Source organism: Megalops cyprinoides, chromosome 7 (assembly GCF_013368585.1).
Source record: "Megalops cyprinoides isolate fMegCyp1 chromosome 7, fMegCyp1.pri, whole genome shotgun sequence".
Taxonomy (NCBI): domain Eukaryota; kingdom Metazoa; phylum Chordata; class Actinopteri; order Elopiformes; family Megalopidae; genus Megalops; species Megalops cyprinoides.
The window spans coordinates 11,179,205-11,198,200 of NC_050589.1; the positions used below are offsets into that span (position 1 = coordinate 11,179,205).

The 18,996-nt window shown below is 41.4% G+C and overlaps 1 protein-coding gene across 1 annotated transcript; it reads left to right on the forward strand.

The window, feature by feature from the left end:
• Positions 1-5: 5 nt before the first annotated feature.
• On the forward strand, positions 6-8,788 carry LOC118780309 (renin-like). The gene is made up of 10 exons (XM_036532742.1): positions 6-72; positions 334-472; positions 1,902-2,055; positions 2,408-2,531; positions 3,698-3,816; positions 4,853-5,049; positions 5,539-5,661; positions 6,268-6,412; positions 7,979-8,077; positions 8,530-8,788. The coding sequence occupies exons 1-10, from the start codon at positions 6-8 to the stop codon at positions 8,689-8,691; spliced, it is 1,329 nt and encodes a 442-aa protein (XP_036388635.1). The 3' UTR covers positions 8,692-8,788.
• Positions 8,789-18,996: the final 10,208 nt, after the last annotated feature.

The window sequence follows — 18,996 nt, forward strand, 5'->3', positions numbered from 1 at the left end:
TAAACATGGCTGTGAACCGTGTGCCCCCCCCACCCCTCACCCCCCACGCCCCGCCTCCTCCAAACATCCGCGGTGGGAGGTAGACGTGGCTGGATGACGTTGATCGCTGGCCCAGCGGGAATTCGGTCTCCAGAGCCCGCTGTCCCTGCGTTCTGTCTCAGACCATTCCCTGGGGTCAGAGGTCAACTCGCCTTGGGACCGCTTTATCAGTGAGAGAGGGGTCGGGCAGGAGGGGGGAGGGGGGGTGTTTTTCGGGTGGACAGTTCCGCGGAAGCTTGGTTCTAGAAAGCCGTGTGTGGGTCTGAGCTGAGCGAAGGAGACATGCTATAAAAGAGGAGGCTGAGGCCAGTCCCTCAGAAGATACCTGTGTGAGTGCGCTGTCCTCCAAACACTCCAAACGCATTACCACGATGCACTGCTGGGCTCTGATCCTGCTGTCTCTGTCCCTCACCACCATCCAGGCCCTCAGGAGGTAACCCTCTGTCCCACTCTCTGGGATTCTGTGTGTCTGCACCGTGTAAGACTGCGTGTGTGTGTGCATGCAGTGTATGTGTGTGTATGTGTAGTGTGCAATCTGTGTAGTATGTGTGCACTGCGTAGTAATATACATGTGTTGTGTGTAGAATGTAGTAACGTGTGTGTAGTGTGCAGAAATGTATGTGTAGTGTACAATATGTGTAGCGTGCAGTATGTGTAGTGTGTGCGCAGTGTGCAGTGTTTAGTATTTAGCAATGCACTTGTATTATGTGTAATGTGTAGAGAGTAGTGTGAAGTGTATGTAGTGTGTAGCATGTAATAATGTATGAGTAGTGTGCAGTGTGTTTAGTGCGTAGAGTGCAGTGTGTAGTGCACCAGCATACTGTACATCTGCACTGACTGCAGCAGGTCAGCAGAAAAGGTCACCTGAATGTGTGTGTCTGTGTGTGTGTGTGTGTGTGTGTGTGTGTGTGTGTGTGTGCGTGTGTGTGCACGTGTGTGTGTGCACGTATGTGTGTACGTGTGTATACCTGCATGTGTGTGAGTCTGCGCCTGAGAAGTCCCTTGACCTGTTGAACACCTGTATGGGTGGTCATTCTTACTGTCAGAATGACAAATGGCAATAAAACAGGAATCCTGCTTTCTTAAATCACTTTTTTGAGCCAGAGAAAGACACTCCTTCCATTAAGCTGAGCAGCAGGGCTGTGGAGGCAGCACCCAGCCTGCTTCCCACATCACCATAAATCACCTGTTCCTGGAAGAGACGAGTCAGATGTAATCTACTGGAAATGAATCCAGCTACTTCCATAGGAGAGCTGGGGTGATTAACGTCTCAACAGTAGTCAGCAGTTCTCCAAGAAATACTCCGGTTAAACATTGGCTTAAACAGTGGGGTTTAGCCTTAACCTAATGATATGATTTTTTTTTTTGTCATAATATTCATTATGTGTTCTCATACATTTCTTGAAATTGCATTGACAAGACTCTGTTGTGTGTAAACAGAAAAGCACAACATCCTAATTCAGAGATTATAGTAATTACAACTAATGAATGCCATTATAGGTGTCATTCACTCAGATGCTCGTGAATATGCGATTTGATTAGTTGTGAGAGGTTAATAGCTGGTTCCACTCCTCCAGAAACAGGTGATTTAGGAAAGCAAACAGGAGGATGGAGCTACAGGTGTGCTGTAAAGGAAAGATCTGCTATCTCTCTGATCACCCTGGAGACAGAAGTGATGATGTCTGCTCTAGTCTCTGTGGTCTCTGTGTCTGTTCTACTCTTTCTGGTTTCCATGTCTGCTCTAGTCTCTCTGGTCCCTCTGTCTATGCTAGAATTTCTGGTGTCTGTGTCTGCTCTAATGTCTCCGGCCTCCTTAGACAAAGGAGAGATGATATCACCAGTCTTTCCTGGTCTCTCCACAGAATCACGCTGAAGAAGATGCCCTCCATCAGAGAGACTCTGCGTGAGATGGGCGCGTCCCCAGCCGAGGTTCTCGCTCAATTATCACAGAAAGCCGGAGACAGCCCCTTCCCCAGAAACGGGACCGCCCCTACCCCTCTGACTAATTATTTGGATGTGAGAAACTGCTCCTATTTTTCTAAAAATCTGTAAAAGATCGAATTTTATGACATCTGGTTGTTGGAAGAAGTGTTGATCAGCATTGCAGTAAGATCTGCCAGAGAGTTGAGCTTTTCTCTCTGATAGAGCATGTAGCCCAGTTAATTATTTTTTTAGTCTTAAGTTTTGCCCTTAACTAGGTTGCTATTGTACCTTTTCCTCCAATGTTTCATATATTTACAGGAACGGCAGTCACTTGTATAAATGAGACATGATGAAATTTGTTGAAAGGGTAAGGGTAAATTACTCTGTGAGTAGACAGAGCAGCATTATTTTCTGATTGTGACCATTTCTTGCCTGTTTCTCACAGACTCAGTACTTTGGGGAGATCAGCATCGGGTCACCTGCACAGATGTTTAACGTGGTGTTCGACACTGGCTCGGCCAATCTGTGGGTTCCCTCGTATGACTGCTCCCCGCTCTACACGGCATGCTGTAAGTACAGGGGCACCCAAAACCCTTGCATAAAAGCCCAAGATAATCTTAGCTTAATAGCTCTGCACATTCCCAGCAAACTGCTTCCAGTCTATTTTTTTCAGGGAGTATTGTGTGGGCTGTGTGATTCTGCCGTGACTGTGTTTAAAAATATCACAACATGCTTGCAGGATTGACAAGGACACAGCTAATTTCAGCTAATTTACTAATTTTTAAAACAGTTTTTACTCTCAAATATAGATACAAATACAGACATAGATGGAAACAGGCACAGAAACACACTGTGAGAAGCTATGTAGAGATCAATTTTCAATTTGAGTTTTGCTATTGAGGATTTCACATCTTATATGGAGACATGCTGTTCATGGTTACTTAGTATTTCATACGTTGCAAATGTTTTAAAGTATATATTATTCTGTACTATTAGCCTTTTCATCAGTTGTTAGGTTTCAGAATATATACAGTAAAAGATTGAATGTTCTAAGTAGCCTCTAGAGGCACTAATGTTACTACTGAAACTACATGTGGTAAAATGTCTCCTGCTGGTAGCACTCTGATTCTCCATTGTGGGACTATAATGTACATTCCATTCTGTTTAAAGATATTCCCTTTAGTGAGTGAGGGGGGATTGGAATGCCATTTACCAGAGTTGTCATACCTGTTGTCCCTCTAGAGGGCAGCATTGTAGAGCTGACCATAAGAGTTAATTTCTACAGCTCCACTGGCTGACATTCCCACACTGGGAGTAAGGGTGGGGCTTTACCTTAGGAGTGGTGTTAACACTACTGTGGGGTTCACTGCATATTTGATATGCAGAATAATATAGTTGGCTAGCAGTATGTCACAACTGTTTTGTTTTATTCATACTGTTAATTTCAATCATGAAATATGATTTAGATAGATAGATAGATAGATAGATAGATAGGCTTTTACACTGTTACTTTTATTCCAAATATATTTCCAGAATATATTACAAATATAGATATGATGTAGTTCGAAAATCCAGGTTGTGTGTTGTTCTGTACTCTGAGAATGTTTAAAATGAATAAGAAACAATAAAAGGATGCCCTGAAATATATTTATCAGCAGTTGCTGAAAGTGTATCCTGTTGATGTTTTGAGGTTTTCTCTCTTGAAGTCATTGTAACTTGTGTCTCCTTTGCTCAGTTACCCACAACAGATATGATTCTTCACAATCTCAAACGCACGTCCAGAATGGCACGGGCTTCTCGATCCAGTATGCTTCTGGAAACGTCCGAGGGTTCCTGAGCGAGGATGTGGTTGTGGTGAGTGTGCCTCGAGAAGCCCTTGCCCCCAGACAATAAAGAAATAAATGACAAAAACATAAACAAAAGAATACATTTTTTAGTGTTGCTGCAAGACTGACTAATCAACTGATTTTTTGGCTGGCCTTGACCAGGCTTTAACTGGCTGGATGACATTTCAGATGGAAAATTTCTATCCTTGCATGCCATCAGAAAATAATCCACTTGGATTTAAGGTTTGGCTTCAATGACACTTTGAAGAAAAATTGAGGCGAGCATCGGTTCAACTCACTCCAGAAAGGTTTTAATCAAACTCCTGCATCAGCCAGGGAAGAGAATCCATTCTGATTCTATCAGACTGATGTTAAAAATGTGACCAATAGCAGGAAGGACTGGCTTTTTATGCTGGTGACCTCTGACCCCAACATGGAAAAAAAGATGAAGTCATTAATAAAAGTAACATCACACATTCAAAAATGTTAAAGAATCGTAATAGACCTTCATCTGTGAATCTCATTAATTCCCATAAAAGAGCAAAAACTTTAAAAAGATGTCTGTGCTATCTTAGGACCTCAGGTATGGAAACTTTTCATACACATATAAATCTTTCAGTTTCTCCATATTTTCATAATAACTATTTAAAGACCATTTTCAGTGAGTTGACTCATAGATATGGGAAACTTGAGTCTTAACCCATCTTAACCAGCCTTCAGCTCAAGCAATTCAAAATCACACAAGATTGTTCTGTGAGCAAATAAGACCCAATAATTTTGTAAATCCGTTCCGAAAGTAACATTTCTACTACAGTATGCAAAACCAAACAGGTCCCAGATGATTCATTTCCAAACATTTTCAAACTTCCATTAGATCATGTTAAATAATTGCAAGATATAATTAATATTTTATGGGTGTATTTATTTTTCTGCTTCAGCATCCCTATTTAATTGTGCAATAGGATCCTGTCGCTGTGGGCCATGAGTTTCAATAAGAGTCCTGATTGGCTGAATGACCTTTCATTTAATCCCCCCACCCAGTAATTTTGTCTCCTACCCTCCAGGTGGGTGGGATTCCTGTTGTGCAGGTGTTTGCAGAGGCCACAGCCCTGCCTGCTATACCCTTCATCTTTGCTAAGTTTGATGGGGTGCTGGGCATGGGGTACCCCGACATGGCAATCGACGGCATCACTCCAGTGTTCGACCGCATCATGTCCCAGCATGTCCTGAGGGAGCAGGTCTTTTCAGTCTATTACACAAGGTAGGCGTGCCCTTAGCTTCACTTGCTGGCATTGTATCAGGCCTGATGACACCTGTGCCTGAGTTGAGATAATATATGCGCAGAGACCAAGCAATCAGAAGTGGCAGGTGACCCACCCACTCAGCCAGAATTTCACACTTACGGTGTGGCAGGGCAGGGCTCCTAACTGAAAGGTTGCTGGTCTGATTCCCTGGCAGGGCACTGCTGTTGTACCCTTGGGCAAAATACCCGGAATTGTCTCAGTAAATGTCCAGCTGTACAAATGGATAACATGTAAAACTGTAACCTGTGCAAGTATCTCTGGATAGTGTAAAAATAAAAATACCAACACAAAACATGGGACGAGAGTGTAACAAGTGGGTAGCCAGAAATGCTTCTCTTGACAGGTAAGTATACTGTTCATTTTGAATGGCCACTTCTATTTATTGCACAGCTAAAGCAGCTCACTGGAAACCTGTCTTAACCCCTCCCTCTCTGTCTGTCTACCAGAGACCCGAAACACATTCCCGGAGGAGAGATAGTTCTGGGAGGGACAGATCCTGATTACTACACCGGCACCTTCAACTACCTGCACACCAGCACCAGTGGCAGATGGGAGGTGACCATGAAAGGGTACGCTGTGACACCCAAGACAAAACCCAGTCAAAGGAAGAGGTCTGAAAAGGTCACCCTTTCCTACCACCCCCTCTCCCAAACATGAATATTTAGGGCTATCAATCAGCTAAAAATGTATTATTTTTTGTTGCCTTAGCTGATTCATTTGGCATTAATCTATGTTTATGAATGACCAAAAACATGCAGTGGTTATCCCATTAATCCATTGCTTTGCGTGATGTCACCCCCAGTGAGATTATTTCAATCCTATCAGTTACTGAAAGAAAAATATATTCTTGTGCATATAAAACCAAGGGTACTGTATATTTATATCATGATATATACACCTGAGGATATATGTGACTGACACATCCTCTATGCACCTTTGCATCTTTTATGCCACTTTACTTTGTCCTCTTCCTGGATAAAAATGTCTACCACAAGATATCATCTAAATGTAAATGTAAAAGGGTAGACAAAGAGAAGTGCGTAAGTGTGGAACTGTCATCAGACATCAGACCATCAAACAAAAAAGAACATTGGTGGGTATCCTACACAGGGCAAATAATAAATTAATAAAACATCTAAATGCATTCACTCTTTTCCTCTCATTTCTTCTCCCAGGGTCTCGGTGGGGGCGGAGACTCTTTTCTGTACCGAAGGCTGCACAGCTGTGATTGACACTGGCTCCTCCTATGTCACTGGCCCCGCCTCCTCTGTGTCTATCTTAATGAAGGCCATTGGGGCCACAGAATTGGCCGAGGGAGGGGTATGTACAATCTATTGTAATTATTTATTTACTTAATACACAGCCTTTTATGGCTTACTCATCATTACTTAAGTAGATATCCAGATTAAGTACAATTCTTAAACCTGCAACATTCACAGAGAATTGAACCTTTGAGTCATAAGACCTACTCCCTAGCACCATGCAATACTCCCGCCTTAGTAACCTACAGATTAATAGGTCAAATGGCCTCACACATTGTCATATGATCTGAGTCAGTGCGCTGTGGAAATTAACTTCAGTTAAAGAAATTCAAATATGTGTTTGAACTGTCTGGATAACAACACACAGCAAAATCAGCCAAACCTGATTGATGCACTAATTGTAAGTCGCTTTGGTTTAAAAGCATCTGCGAAAATACCAAATTGTAAATTGTAAATTGTAAAATTGCTATCATCAACAATAATGGCTTTGAGAGTTCTGCATACAGAACAGATCATTTGTCCAAGATACTAATAAATGATGAATGAACTGTTTAAAATCAAATGAATAAGTTCTAAATATGCTAATTAATTTATCGCAGTCTAAAAACGCAACCCAATCAATTTTATCATTTCTGGTCAAAAGAGCCCTTATGCAAAGTGTAATAACACTAGGGCATGGTTCTGGTCTGGATAGCAGTGTCATTATGCAATCTCAGAGGGCTGTTGCACAACTGTGCTTTGTGCCGATACACAGGCCAAGCAAGAATTGTTAGCATATTGTCGACGCTTCACACATCAATTGCACAACTAGACAGAGCAGGGGGAAAAAATACGATAAGAAACAAATAAAAAATATCATTGTATAAATGCATCATCACTCTGATGAAGGCCGTGTGGAGTAGAAGTTATGAGAACATCCTAATGCCCGCTTCTGTTCCCTTTAGCTTATCCTTTTAATAAAGCTCTTAATGTACCCAGCTGTGTAAACATGAAACATCTGAAGATGGGAGCTCTGTAAATCGCCCTGGATGACAGTGTCTACTCAGCAGACACTTAATGTAATATAATACTCAGTACATTGACAGTCTAAAGTCCAAGCAAAAAAATGCTTTCGTTCAATGTACAGGGTGTTACTGGAAACCTGGGGTGACTCATCCGGTACTCTCATAACTGTATGTCACCATGTCAATACTTTGTTTATTATTTTAGTTGGCGGGCAATGTGCTATAATACTACACAAACTCAGTGGTAGACAGACAGAGAGGGAGAGAGACAGGGTGAAAGAGAGAGGGAGAAAGAGAGAGAGACCTACAACCTAGAGGGTTCACTTGAAGAAACTCGTGCAACTGATCCATCACACAACTCTGAATTTAAATGCCCCTTATTTAAAACATCGAAATGGTCATTATTTCAGCCCTTACATGGTTTCTCATGGGCTGTATAGCATGCATGGACAGTGCTTGGTGAACTGGACTCACGTGGAAGTGGTTGCAGGTTCAGACCTTTCTGTGGCACAGCTGCTGTGCTGGTGCCTGTGTCTGGTTGAATGATGAGGATGTGTGAGAGTAGAACAGAAGCAGGGCTCAGCCTGAGCGTAACTTGCTGTAATGTGCTTCCCTTGCAGTACACGGTGAGCTGTGACCAGGTGAAGTCCTTACCCAGCATCTCCTTTCACCTCGGGGGTCTGGAGTATGACCTGAACGAGGAAGACTACATTCTTTGGGTACGCTGCTTTCACAGCACCTCACAGCCTCGTGCCACAGATGACCATCACTAAGACATCAGCCAGGGCAGCAAAGAGAACTAGAACTGTGACGCGTGGAATGTTGTGGTTTGAGCAAGAAGTGAACTCGTGCTGTTTCCAAGGCAACAGCGGCGTATTCTTTGGCAGTTGTCATTTAAGTGGGTGAAGAAACAAATACGTTGGACCAAACTGTATCGCCCCAGCCAGCAAACTACCATGAACCTTTTCTGAAAGAGTCATGTCCTAGCTGTGGCTCCAACAGCGGAGTGCTGTCTTGCTGTGTTTTTGTAAGCCGGGTCATACATGGAGGCAGAAAAGGATTTAACATTTGGGATGTTTGTGTAATGCTCCTCCCTCTGATCTCTCTCTTTAGACTATATACTGCTTTCAGGTATACTGTCCTCAGTTCCTCTCCATACGTTTATTCACAGCAATCCCAGTTTGGAGAGGAGATCTGCATGGTGGCCTTCAAGGCTCTGGACATCCCCCCGCCCACCGGACCCCTCTGGATACTTGGCGCCAACTTCATCGCCCGCTACTACACCGAGTTCGACCGCGCCAACGACCGGATAGGGTTCGCCAGAGCCGTATGACCCGAGCGGCACTGGCAGGTGGTCCTTCCCGCCCTGCAATTTCTCCTCATCTTTTCCTGTCAATCTCCTCTCCTCCCCACACTGTTCTCTCACGCTTTACGGGTTGCCTGCCGTCCCTGAGTGTCGGGTTCCCTCTTTAGTATGTTCCCACCTTGACCAGGCGATTTGAACCCCTCAGAACCAGCCGCACGCAGCGGCCGACATGATATACAAAACACACTCTCAGGTATATATTGTTACAGCTATTTAATTCATTAAATTATTATTATTGTATATTTTTATGAAGTTACACGCACCATGGTTTGGCAATGAATAATGTTGCAGTTTTGAAATCAGCCTCTACCCGGCCCATAATGACATAATATATGGTCATGCCTAGTCATTCTCTAACTCAACTTATGCAAACAACCTGATTAAAAAATGTTTAGAGTTACAGTTATTGCATGAACCCTAATGTTGCACTAAATGTCCATATACAATATTTATTTCAGGGCAATGGTTATGGCCTGACTATAATTGCCCCATCCACATGTACTCAAAGCCCCCAGTGAGACCTGGTCCATTAACACTAGTAAATATAAATGGTTGAAAAACATGGACCTGACCTCATATGCACTCCCCTGACAACTAGCTGCAATTTACACAATAACACCTATCCAATAAAGTCATTCCTCCAACACTGCTCTGTGCATGTCTTTAATGATGATGATATTCCAGTCATTAAGTTAGTAGTCATGAGTATAATTTCCCAATTTTAAATTTGTAGTAATTAGTGCAGAAGTCATATTTTTCTGACTGAAAGTAAGACTTTTTAGAATTAACCTCTGTACAGTGTATTTTAACCTCTGTACTATAGCCTCTCTGAATATGAGGCACATGCAGGTGAAATATTTTAGTTTTTAAACATAACAGCACATGGAACATCTGAATTTCAGTATATAATTGCAATAGCCAGCCCAAAGCCAATGTCCATGTAAATATTTCTTACTGAAGCTCAGCTTGATCTGACTGTTCTGAGGACTTCATTTTGACATTGTTTAATGGTTTTTTCATTAAATATGTACAAACATACCATCATGTTTTAATATAAAATGTCTTTTTTATACATTTTTTCTTTGTTCTATCGGTATTGTTTCTGCATGTTTGAGTTTTATAGGTGTTTTTTTTTTTTTAAACTGCTTTTTACTGCTGTCCACGTTTGGCAACAGAGCACAAAGCATACAAAGGGAATACATGTGCAATATGAAATTAATAAAAGTATTAAAAAGACAAAGCTTCCCTTGGGTAACTGTATTTCTGTATTGTCCACCAGGAATTATTATCAATAGGTCCAAAGCAATACTACAAATGATGTGTGTGTGTGTGATGCTGCCACCCTCACAGCTCATAATATAATATAATATAATATAATATAATATAATATAACATAATATACATGTGCCTTCTGGAGTAGTAATACATTCAAAAATAACTGTCAGTCCAATGCCTGTGCAGTGAGTCTACAGAGTTAGGTTTCAACTCACTGACATATTAACACTGACAAGGGTGCAGATACATTGGCCAGCAAAGACACCAATACCTGAAGATGTTTCTAAAGTTTCCTAAAATAATGGCACTTGCATTAAGACATCATGTCTCTTACAGAAGCCAGAACAATCCCATGGAGTGAAACAAGCATTCAAATTAAATGTTCATGTCCATAAATGAAAGTATTAAGTATTAAATCACTGACCATCTCTGGTGATTTTACTGAGACCAGTGATTATAATTGAGCTTCTTAAGTCCAACTTAATAATGACTGTGATATCTAAATGTTTATTTGTTTTTTTATCCATTTTAAAAGTAAAATAGCTACTATCTTAAGATCTCAGTTTGCAACACACTGAGTCATTACTGAGTGATTGGAATTTTCAGATAATACTCTCTGTGGTGTCACTGTTTATCAGTGCAAAACAAAAGTGGATTTCCAAAGCACTCTCTAAGTGGGTGTTTTTCTATGGGTTAAACCCCCCAAATCCCTGTTCATTGGAAGCAGATGGCTAGTGTGGCCCTTATGCCCCTTACCTTGGCAGCGATAGCTTTGATTTTATTTCTTTAGGATTTACCTTTATCCTGAATGACTTGCGTCTCATCTATTGATAGAGGGGGATATTTGCTATAGCAGAGCGGGTTAGAGACCTTGCCTGGGGAGAAAACAGCACAGACTCACTTGGGATCGTGTCCTGTAACCATCTGGAGACAAGAGTGGTAATCTAATTCCAGCTCTCTGTAATCTCTACCTCACTTTTGGGAAAAACCTTGAGGTGCAAGCCGTAGTAGGATGATAGGAAAGCGCAATCTCACAGTATGTACAGTCAAGTGTGGAGTCAAGTGTGTGACAAGCTGACAGAAAATTAAGACATGATTGTCATTCTTTTGGCTTAGGACTAACAGCTGATTCATATTTGCAAAGGCATTATATCTGTAGGGCAAATACGCCAAATTAATTTGATCAGATTTAAAATTTAAATTTAATACAACTAAATTTAATTTGTATTGAATGCAGCAAGCAAAGGCTACAAAGGGCAACTACAACCTGCCACATACACCTACACACACACACACACACACACACACACACGCACACACACACATACACAAACACACAAACACACACATACACACACACACACACACACACACACATGCACACAAAAACACACACAGACACATATTCTCACATCTCACAATCATCACTAGCCAAGTGAGAACAACATCTTGAAAGAGGGGCCCAGAACATTCTGTAATGCAGACATTTTTCTGAGTGTCATCATGTACATATCTATAAAAGCTGAATTTGAAGCGAATCAGTTGCAGGCTTTATTTCTTTCTCCTATTCGGCTGCCTTTGATCTCAGCCATGTTTTCCCTCTCCGTGGGAACCGATGGCACGAAAACTGCATGCAGTATTTGCTGAAGATGGATTACAGAACTGAGGCGGGAGATTTATGCTGTCTCCCGCTGCTTCAGGCCCGAAGAAGACGCCTCAGCCCAGTGTGAGTCCGAACAGCCACCCAATCCGACTGCCTCTCTCCCTACACACTTCTTCCAGATGTCACTCATAGCTGCTCCGCTCAGCACTCCTATTGCAGGGAATGCGAGTGAATGCAGAGTTAGCCCCCTAGGTGGAGCTATACCTGAGTCTACCAGCAGGGGGCTTGCGGGCACCCGGAAGTATTAGAAGCGGACTCTAACCCATCCATTACAGCCCCAGTGCAGAGCAAACTCTCACCACTGTATCCCAGCGTTGGCCCACATTATGGCCTTTGTTCACCATCTCTTTCGTGGCAAAATCTGCGGAGAAAGTTATCTGAATTGAATTTATCTGAAGTGGGCAGACGCCATTGGAAGAGCAAAGAGTTTTGTCATGGCAGTGCTTAAGGGTGCATTGCACCACTAGACAGACCTCAGTGCACCCCCAGTTGTCTCCTTATATCCTGATGTCTACATAGTATTTATGACTTTTTGTGCAACCCTCTCCATTTTCTCCTGGCGCTGAGCTTGCTTACAGCCAAAAGTTTACCATGGATTTCCCACAAGGTTCAGAGGTCTATAGGTCCTACTCAATAACCTTTTGGTGGCCACCAGCACTTACAAATAAAAATGATACCCAATTCAAAGGCTTAAACATAAAATTTGCCTTCCTAAAAAGAATCATCAACAAATTACTATTATTATATACATATTATTACATTGTATATTAATAAGTCCTTGACTTGGCTATAGCTGTATCAGTCATTATTGGTTAATTGACAATTAGCATTGACCTTGTCAGAAAGATGTGTGGATGATGAATAAACGGTAGGAAACAATTGTGTTTTTATACAGCATGTTTTTAAATTGATCGTGTTTTAAATCCTGTGGTTTTCATGCAGGACACACAGAGAAAGAAACACTCTGACGTGAGTAAGGACTTTATCATTTCGAAAGCCTTTGACAATACAATAATACTGAGCAACCTCTACTTCCATAGTAATGTAGTGATGCACTCTGTTTTGGAATAAGCCAGCCATGACTTAGCAAAATGTGACACCGCTGTAGTCAGTCACAAGTTGTCAGCAGAGTAGCGGTCACTCTATGCACATTTGGAGAAATTCCCATGAGCGCCTGTGATATGTTTTAGCAGGGCTGATTATCAGAGAGCCTATCATGGTTTAGAATAGAATAAAATAGAAAGAAAAAAAACAAAGACAGGATAGGAACCTGTGGAATTTCCAGAGCAGGGTAACTCTGGAAAGCACAGGTCAAGCGCTAGAGTTCAGTAGGCAGACACCTCCTCTGTACATTGCCAAAGTTTGGCATTACAATGGAGAGAGTGAAAGCTATGGAAAGAAGTTGGCTCTTAAACTGAAGTCAACGGAAGGCAGATTTTTGGATTTTTTGCTGATATAGTTATTTACATGTTTTCATGTCATTTGGGTTTTGCCAAATCTAATTAGATAAAAGAAAAAAATGATCAAATTTTAATGTCACATGTTGTGAGGCTGGCAAAGGACGGCAATGTGGTATCTTGGTGACACTGTGGACGTCTTTTCCTGAACATATGACCCTCTGTCTCCTGCCGTCCCAGATGTGAACATCCTTTAATTGTTCTCTGTAATTTGCTATTGTGTTTTTTTATTTGTTTTGTTTGGTTTTGGCTTTATCTCCCTGAAACATGAAGTTCTGTGGTTTACGAGAAATCTCTCGATACCACAGTCAGCTATTAACACACACTGAGCAAAAAATAACTTTTTTTAACAAAACAAGATTATTGGTAATGGATCAAAAAAATCACCTAAGAAATGGCAAGATTTTAGTTCAACATTTTGATAATGATAATCATCCACAGCACACACCTGCACAAGCATGTGATTATATCAAGACTAAATCATCTGATGATAGATCATAAATGATCTGGGCTGGTCGTAGCAATCCCCCAGTCTCAGTCTAGTGGAACATTTTTACTACAAAATCAACTAAACGGCTTGCAAGCAAAAGGTCTGAAACACGAAGGAGCCAAAATAACGTGTCCAGAGAGGAGTGGTGAAAAAAGCTTATTAAATTCCTAAAACATCATTGCTTACCGTTTTTAGAAAGGCGGAGTAAATTATGGGATGGAGAGAAGCCCAAGGCGGGCCAAACAGATGCCACGTAACACGTTGCAGACGCTGCTGCTCCCGTGTGGATTGACAGTGGCGAGTGTTTTAGAGACACGGGGCCAAAACACTGACTTTGGTGCAGCAGTTATGCCAAACGAAATGCGCATCATTTTGGCACGTTGTGGTGCTGTATGAATGCGTTTAGGATCTCCGCCTCCTACAGCAGGTGACTTCGCCTGCAGGGCAAGGAGTATGCATGACTGCAGTGTAAGCAAGCACTCCTGTATACTGCTTCATTCGTCCAACACAGAACCAGCCAAGAGTCTGTGCTTCACTTCCATGTACAAAACATAGCCACAGGGCCAGAATGCACACTGTTATTGCAAGCGCAGACAAAAAGCTTTAGGTCATTATCTATTTGAATAGTCTAATTGAATGTATTATTATTACATTGTGTTAAATCACAGAATTAGTGTGCTCTGCTAGCTAACTGACTATGCTTGCCTTTCTTAATTACTGCATGGTTACCATGTTGGCAATGACATTTTTTATCACTTGTAATATGTACTCATGGCAATAGTCACCTTGAGTTTGAACACTCAAACAACTACATTTTAAAATGCCAATGTACTAACATTGCCAAACTTTCCTGTTACATACTCTAACTGTTGAAACGGCTGTCTGTGATTCTGACTGGTATCAGCTATCCTGAATTGGACACAGATATTTTGCGCTAACTTGGTCTGGTCTTGGTCTATTGCTTGTGCTTTGGAGTATCATGCAAGCAAGAAGCTAGAAGCTGAAAATGGCCTGCAATGCTATCCCTAACACAGAATCTTACACTGAATTAGCAGTTTGAGTCACTTTGCCAGTGCAAGCTAAGCACTAAGCAGTAGTAGCTGCCTGCTACAACCTTACCCAAGGGCACAACAGCAGTGCCCCAGCAGGAAATCGGATCAGTGACCTTTCAGCTACAGGCCCTGCTCCTTTCCACTATGGCACACTGCTGCCTACACAGCCTTGTAGATGTGGGGAATGGGGATGGGAAATTGTTGTACAGGATTATGTAAGCACACGATTACAATCTCTATATTTACTGCAACTGTGCTGCTAATACCCAAATGTCCATTAGTATTTTGTTATGATATTGCAAACATACAAATAAATTGTTCATTCCATGGCATTTACCATTATTTACAGGCTTTTACCCCTCCCAATCAAAGCACAAGTTTAATTTCGTAACTTTTTATTCTCCCTGGTTCAGCCGAAATGGATGATGTAACAGATTTGGACCAGACCACTGTTAGATAACATCCTATAACCTCAGATGCTTCCAAACTGAAAACTGGCTACACAAAACATCCCCCCCCACCTCGCCTCCACACCACACCCCCACCCCTGACCTGTAAGTCATTCAGTCATCAGGATGCCAAAGGATTCCATCTCTTAACATAAAACAACATATTTTTAATTTATCTTATTATTATTATTTTTAATGTAATCCATGTGCCAGTTGAGAACATATTATTTCATTGTATCACTTTATTTATTTTATTTGAGATTTTTGTGAATCCTCGGCCAGGTTTTGTGTTTTACGGATGAGGTAAAAAAAAGGTACCTCTGTTTGCAAGCTGAGCAAGTCTCAGTCAGCACATTGGAGGGTGGACAGCCACGTTCTCAGTGTGCGGGGTCACAGGTCACAGGTCAAAGGTGAGAGTATTGAAGATGGAAGATATTAAAGACATTTCCTGTATGTTGTTGGCAAGTTCAGTTGTTTTCCATCTCTCTGAGACTTTTTTCTTTTTTTTTTGGGGGGGGGGGGGGGGGGGGGTGGTCAGGGAAGGCACTAAAACCAAGAACAATGATAACAGTAGCATACACAAAGGCTAGGAAAAGAGATACTACTTATAAACTTTAATTGCTGTGACGTTTTAAACCAATGTGCAAATTCCACTTCAAAAATAGCAGCGGGCCAATGTTTTAGACTAAAATACATACTGGGCTTGCTTTATTAATTCTGATTAAGTCAGATCAGTCCGTTTAACGAAGATGTGCGACTGCTCGAACCTAGAGTGAGCAGGCCCTCATCGCACAACGTCTGAAAGACCCGTCTGGCAATGTAGTTACATTCCTACAATTTATCCTTCTGTTTGAATCCAGACTGCTCCATTGACGGGGGTTCGCGTGACCAAGTGGTGCCTCACATTTGCGTCTCACCATGAACTGATTAAAACTGTGGTTCGCAGATCACAGACAAACCATGTGAGCCGCTGAGACACGGACACAAAGAGCCAGCAGACCCACAAAAAGGAGAGCATGCTGGGTAGATCTTGTGTAGGGAGGCTGGGGGGGGGGGGGGGGTGATTTAATTAAGAAATTATAAGTTAATCAGCACACAGAAAGTAAGATGGGTTCCCACTGACTCAAACGAGGGGTTGTTCCTCAATCGTCACGCTCAGCCCCCTAGTGGTGGCGTGAGCTACTGCACCTCCTCCGATCCGAAGTGTGTTCACTCACTCACCCCAGTACTGTAGGAGAAATGCCAGGTGAGCGTTTCACTTTGTTTGCTTTCTTTTCTCTCAGATCTTAAGCCAGGTTTTACTGTTCGTTCCAGGGAGGACAAGAAAAACTGATAACTTCTAGGAAAGTGTTGCCTAACATTGTATACTTATATCTTGAGTCTTACACAATATTTTACTTTAATTTCAGTGTGGAAACAACACTTGTGATGATATAAAGGAAATATATATATATATATATATATATATATATATATATATATATATATATATATAAATAACCAGACACCAATTGGATCGAACATCCTTTCCAACCCCAAAAGTTTGAATGCGTTGTGAATATTTCCTCTTGAGAAAATGTTTCCGATTACTCTCCATCTATTTGCGCACAGCATATAAAGCGGATGGTTATCGAGGAGAGAGATGTTTACCGATGAAAGAGGGGTCTAATTTGTCTTTGAAACCGTGCAGCTGGTAAGTGAGTGAGTAGCTGGTGATACCACAGCGCATCCGATGGTTCTACTTCTCAGTGAATTTTTTACCGACTGCCGATGGGAATAATATGGTGTCTACACATGCACAGTAACTATAAAAATGCACAAATAGGAACAGATTTTTTTTAAGAAAAAGAAAGACAAAATAAATCAACAACATAATTCACGTGTTTGGTTAGTCAGCTGAAAGGGTGATTTATTTATGGATAATCTGCGAGATCAGTTCCAACTATTGTTTCTAACTACTCCATTTTCATCACAGAATTTAGGTCTTTTTTTAAAAAAAAAATCATGTCAGACCAGTTCACTGTCATGTTTTTATAGTACAAGTATTTGTATTTCTGTTTTATTGACTGTTGTTTCCTTACATGTAGGCTACATTTAACAGATACCTAATTTCATCTTTTTTGCTACTATGATTTTACGACGATTTTATTGCAATAATAACTCATCAGGTCCATCAGCTTCATCTTAAGACGTGTGTTTTTCTATGTGAGAGGAATGTGTGTGTATCAGAAGGAATCACTTGAGTAACACCTGTCCAATTAAAATATCTTAAATACAGTTGTATGACTGTGGCAGAGCAGTTAGTTGTTTTTTGTTAGTTTGTTTTGAGTTTTTAGAATAAGTTATTTGTTGTTTTCATATTTTTTTTCCTGCGGCTGTTTGCACGGGTGGTGCACTGTCACGTCTGTAACAAGTCTTCGGGCTCTTTACAGTTTTGTGACATCTGGATCGACTACAGCGTTATTGGCTATTGTAAAAAAAAAAAAAAGATCTACAGTCGATCAAGATGTTTCGAACGTCAAAACACAAGCGGTTGTGCAAACACACCATGTGTGTACACAGTGCCTCGGGATCTTAAATATTATTACACTCTGCGTACTCCTGTAGAGGAGAAGTGTTTTTGCTCCCTCCACCCATTCCTTTCTCTTCCCGGACCCCCGCTGCCTCAGTCAGGATCAAATTAGCGCTCCACTTTAAGCGCTGTGATGGCATGCAAATGTTATCCTAGTTTATTTTCTTATAATAATAACAACAACAATAATAATAATAATAATAATAATAATAATAATAATGACTTGCTCGCAAGATCCATTTGAAAATCTGCTTTTGCACTTTGCCAAGCGTCACCAATGCAGAAAAAGAAGATGAAAGGGGGGAGTTAAGAGGAGAATACACAAATGCTGGAAGTCTGTGTTAGCAGATGGAGGTGGGGTCCGTTGGGGGGGGGGGGGGGTGGATGAATAAGAACCAGAAGAATGGAGGAGAGTGTTTTCAGCTTCGCAGGGGCGGGTGATTCAGTGTGGTGCGTACGGAGGAGGACAGGATAAACAGAGGAGAGAGAGGGGGAAGAGGAAAAAGAGGACGGCTGGTGTCAGAGGCTGCAGTGATTGCAGACGCTGCACTCGCGGACGGCTGTTCTTCGCTCGCGGCTCACCCGACCTGCACCTTCAGCCGCGCTTCATTAGTAGATGTAAATCGTTCCTTAGGGATCGCTGCCGGCTAAACACATTGTTACGTTTCAGTTCCTCAGACGCTACATCAAGTCAACGTAGTGTTATGATAACAGCCATAAAAGAACATTTTACGTTTTTTTTTTTTTTTTTTTGTACAGAATAGATAACACATGTATATAATACATGAGGAAAAATATACTTATGCACATTATCTATGCATTGTTTTTTTTCACAATCACAACGATAAAAAATAGAATGTTAATGTTTGCATCATGCAAACTTCTGCTGCTGTACAGTGAGGACGTTTTACAGAACATGGCAGGAAATTCTTCAGACCGCAAAACAAAAATAAACACAAACACACAAACACGCAAACAGCTGAACACTAAATCCGCAGAAAAGGATTCAAGTATAAGATGTCTAGATGTTGGCATCTTGTGTTCTCTTAGTTACCAAGTTAGTTACCATCATAATAACATAACATAATTATAATTACGTAATTAAGGATATCTGTGTTTAGGGGTGTATACAGCACTGTCTCATCCAAATGGACAGACTTCCTGCAATTACTGAGACAGAGCTATGCCCAGTGAGAACACACACACACACACACACACACACACACACACTCTCACACACGTGCGAGCGTCTTTGTGCTCCAGACTCATAAATCAGGTCAATACAATACGTCAGTCTTTCCACTTTTGTCTAAA

Excerpts from the sequence above, each read along its gene's own strand:
- LOC118780309 (XM_036532742.1), top strand. The coding sequence starts at position 6 with ATGGCTGTGAACCGTGTGCCCCCCCCACCCCTCACCCCCCACGCCCCG. Across the intron at positions 73-333 it reads GCCTCCTCCAAACATCCGCG|AGGAGGCTGAGGCCAGTCCC; the intron begins GTGGGAGGTAGA and ends ATGCTATAAAAG. Across the intron at positions 2,056-2,407 it reads CTCTGACTAATTATTTGGAT|ACTCAGTACTTTGGGGAGAT; the intron begins GTGAGAAACTGC and ends TGTTTCTCACAG.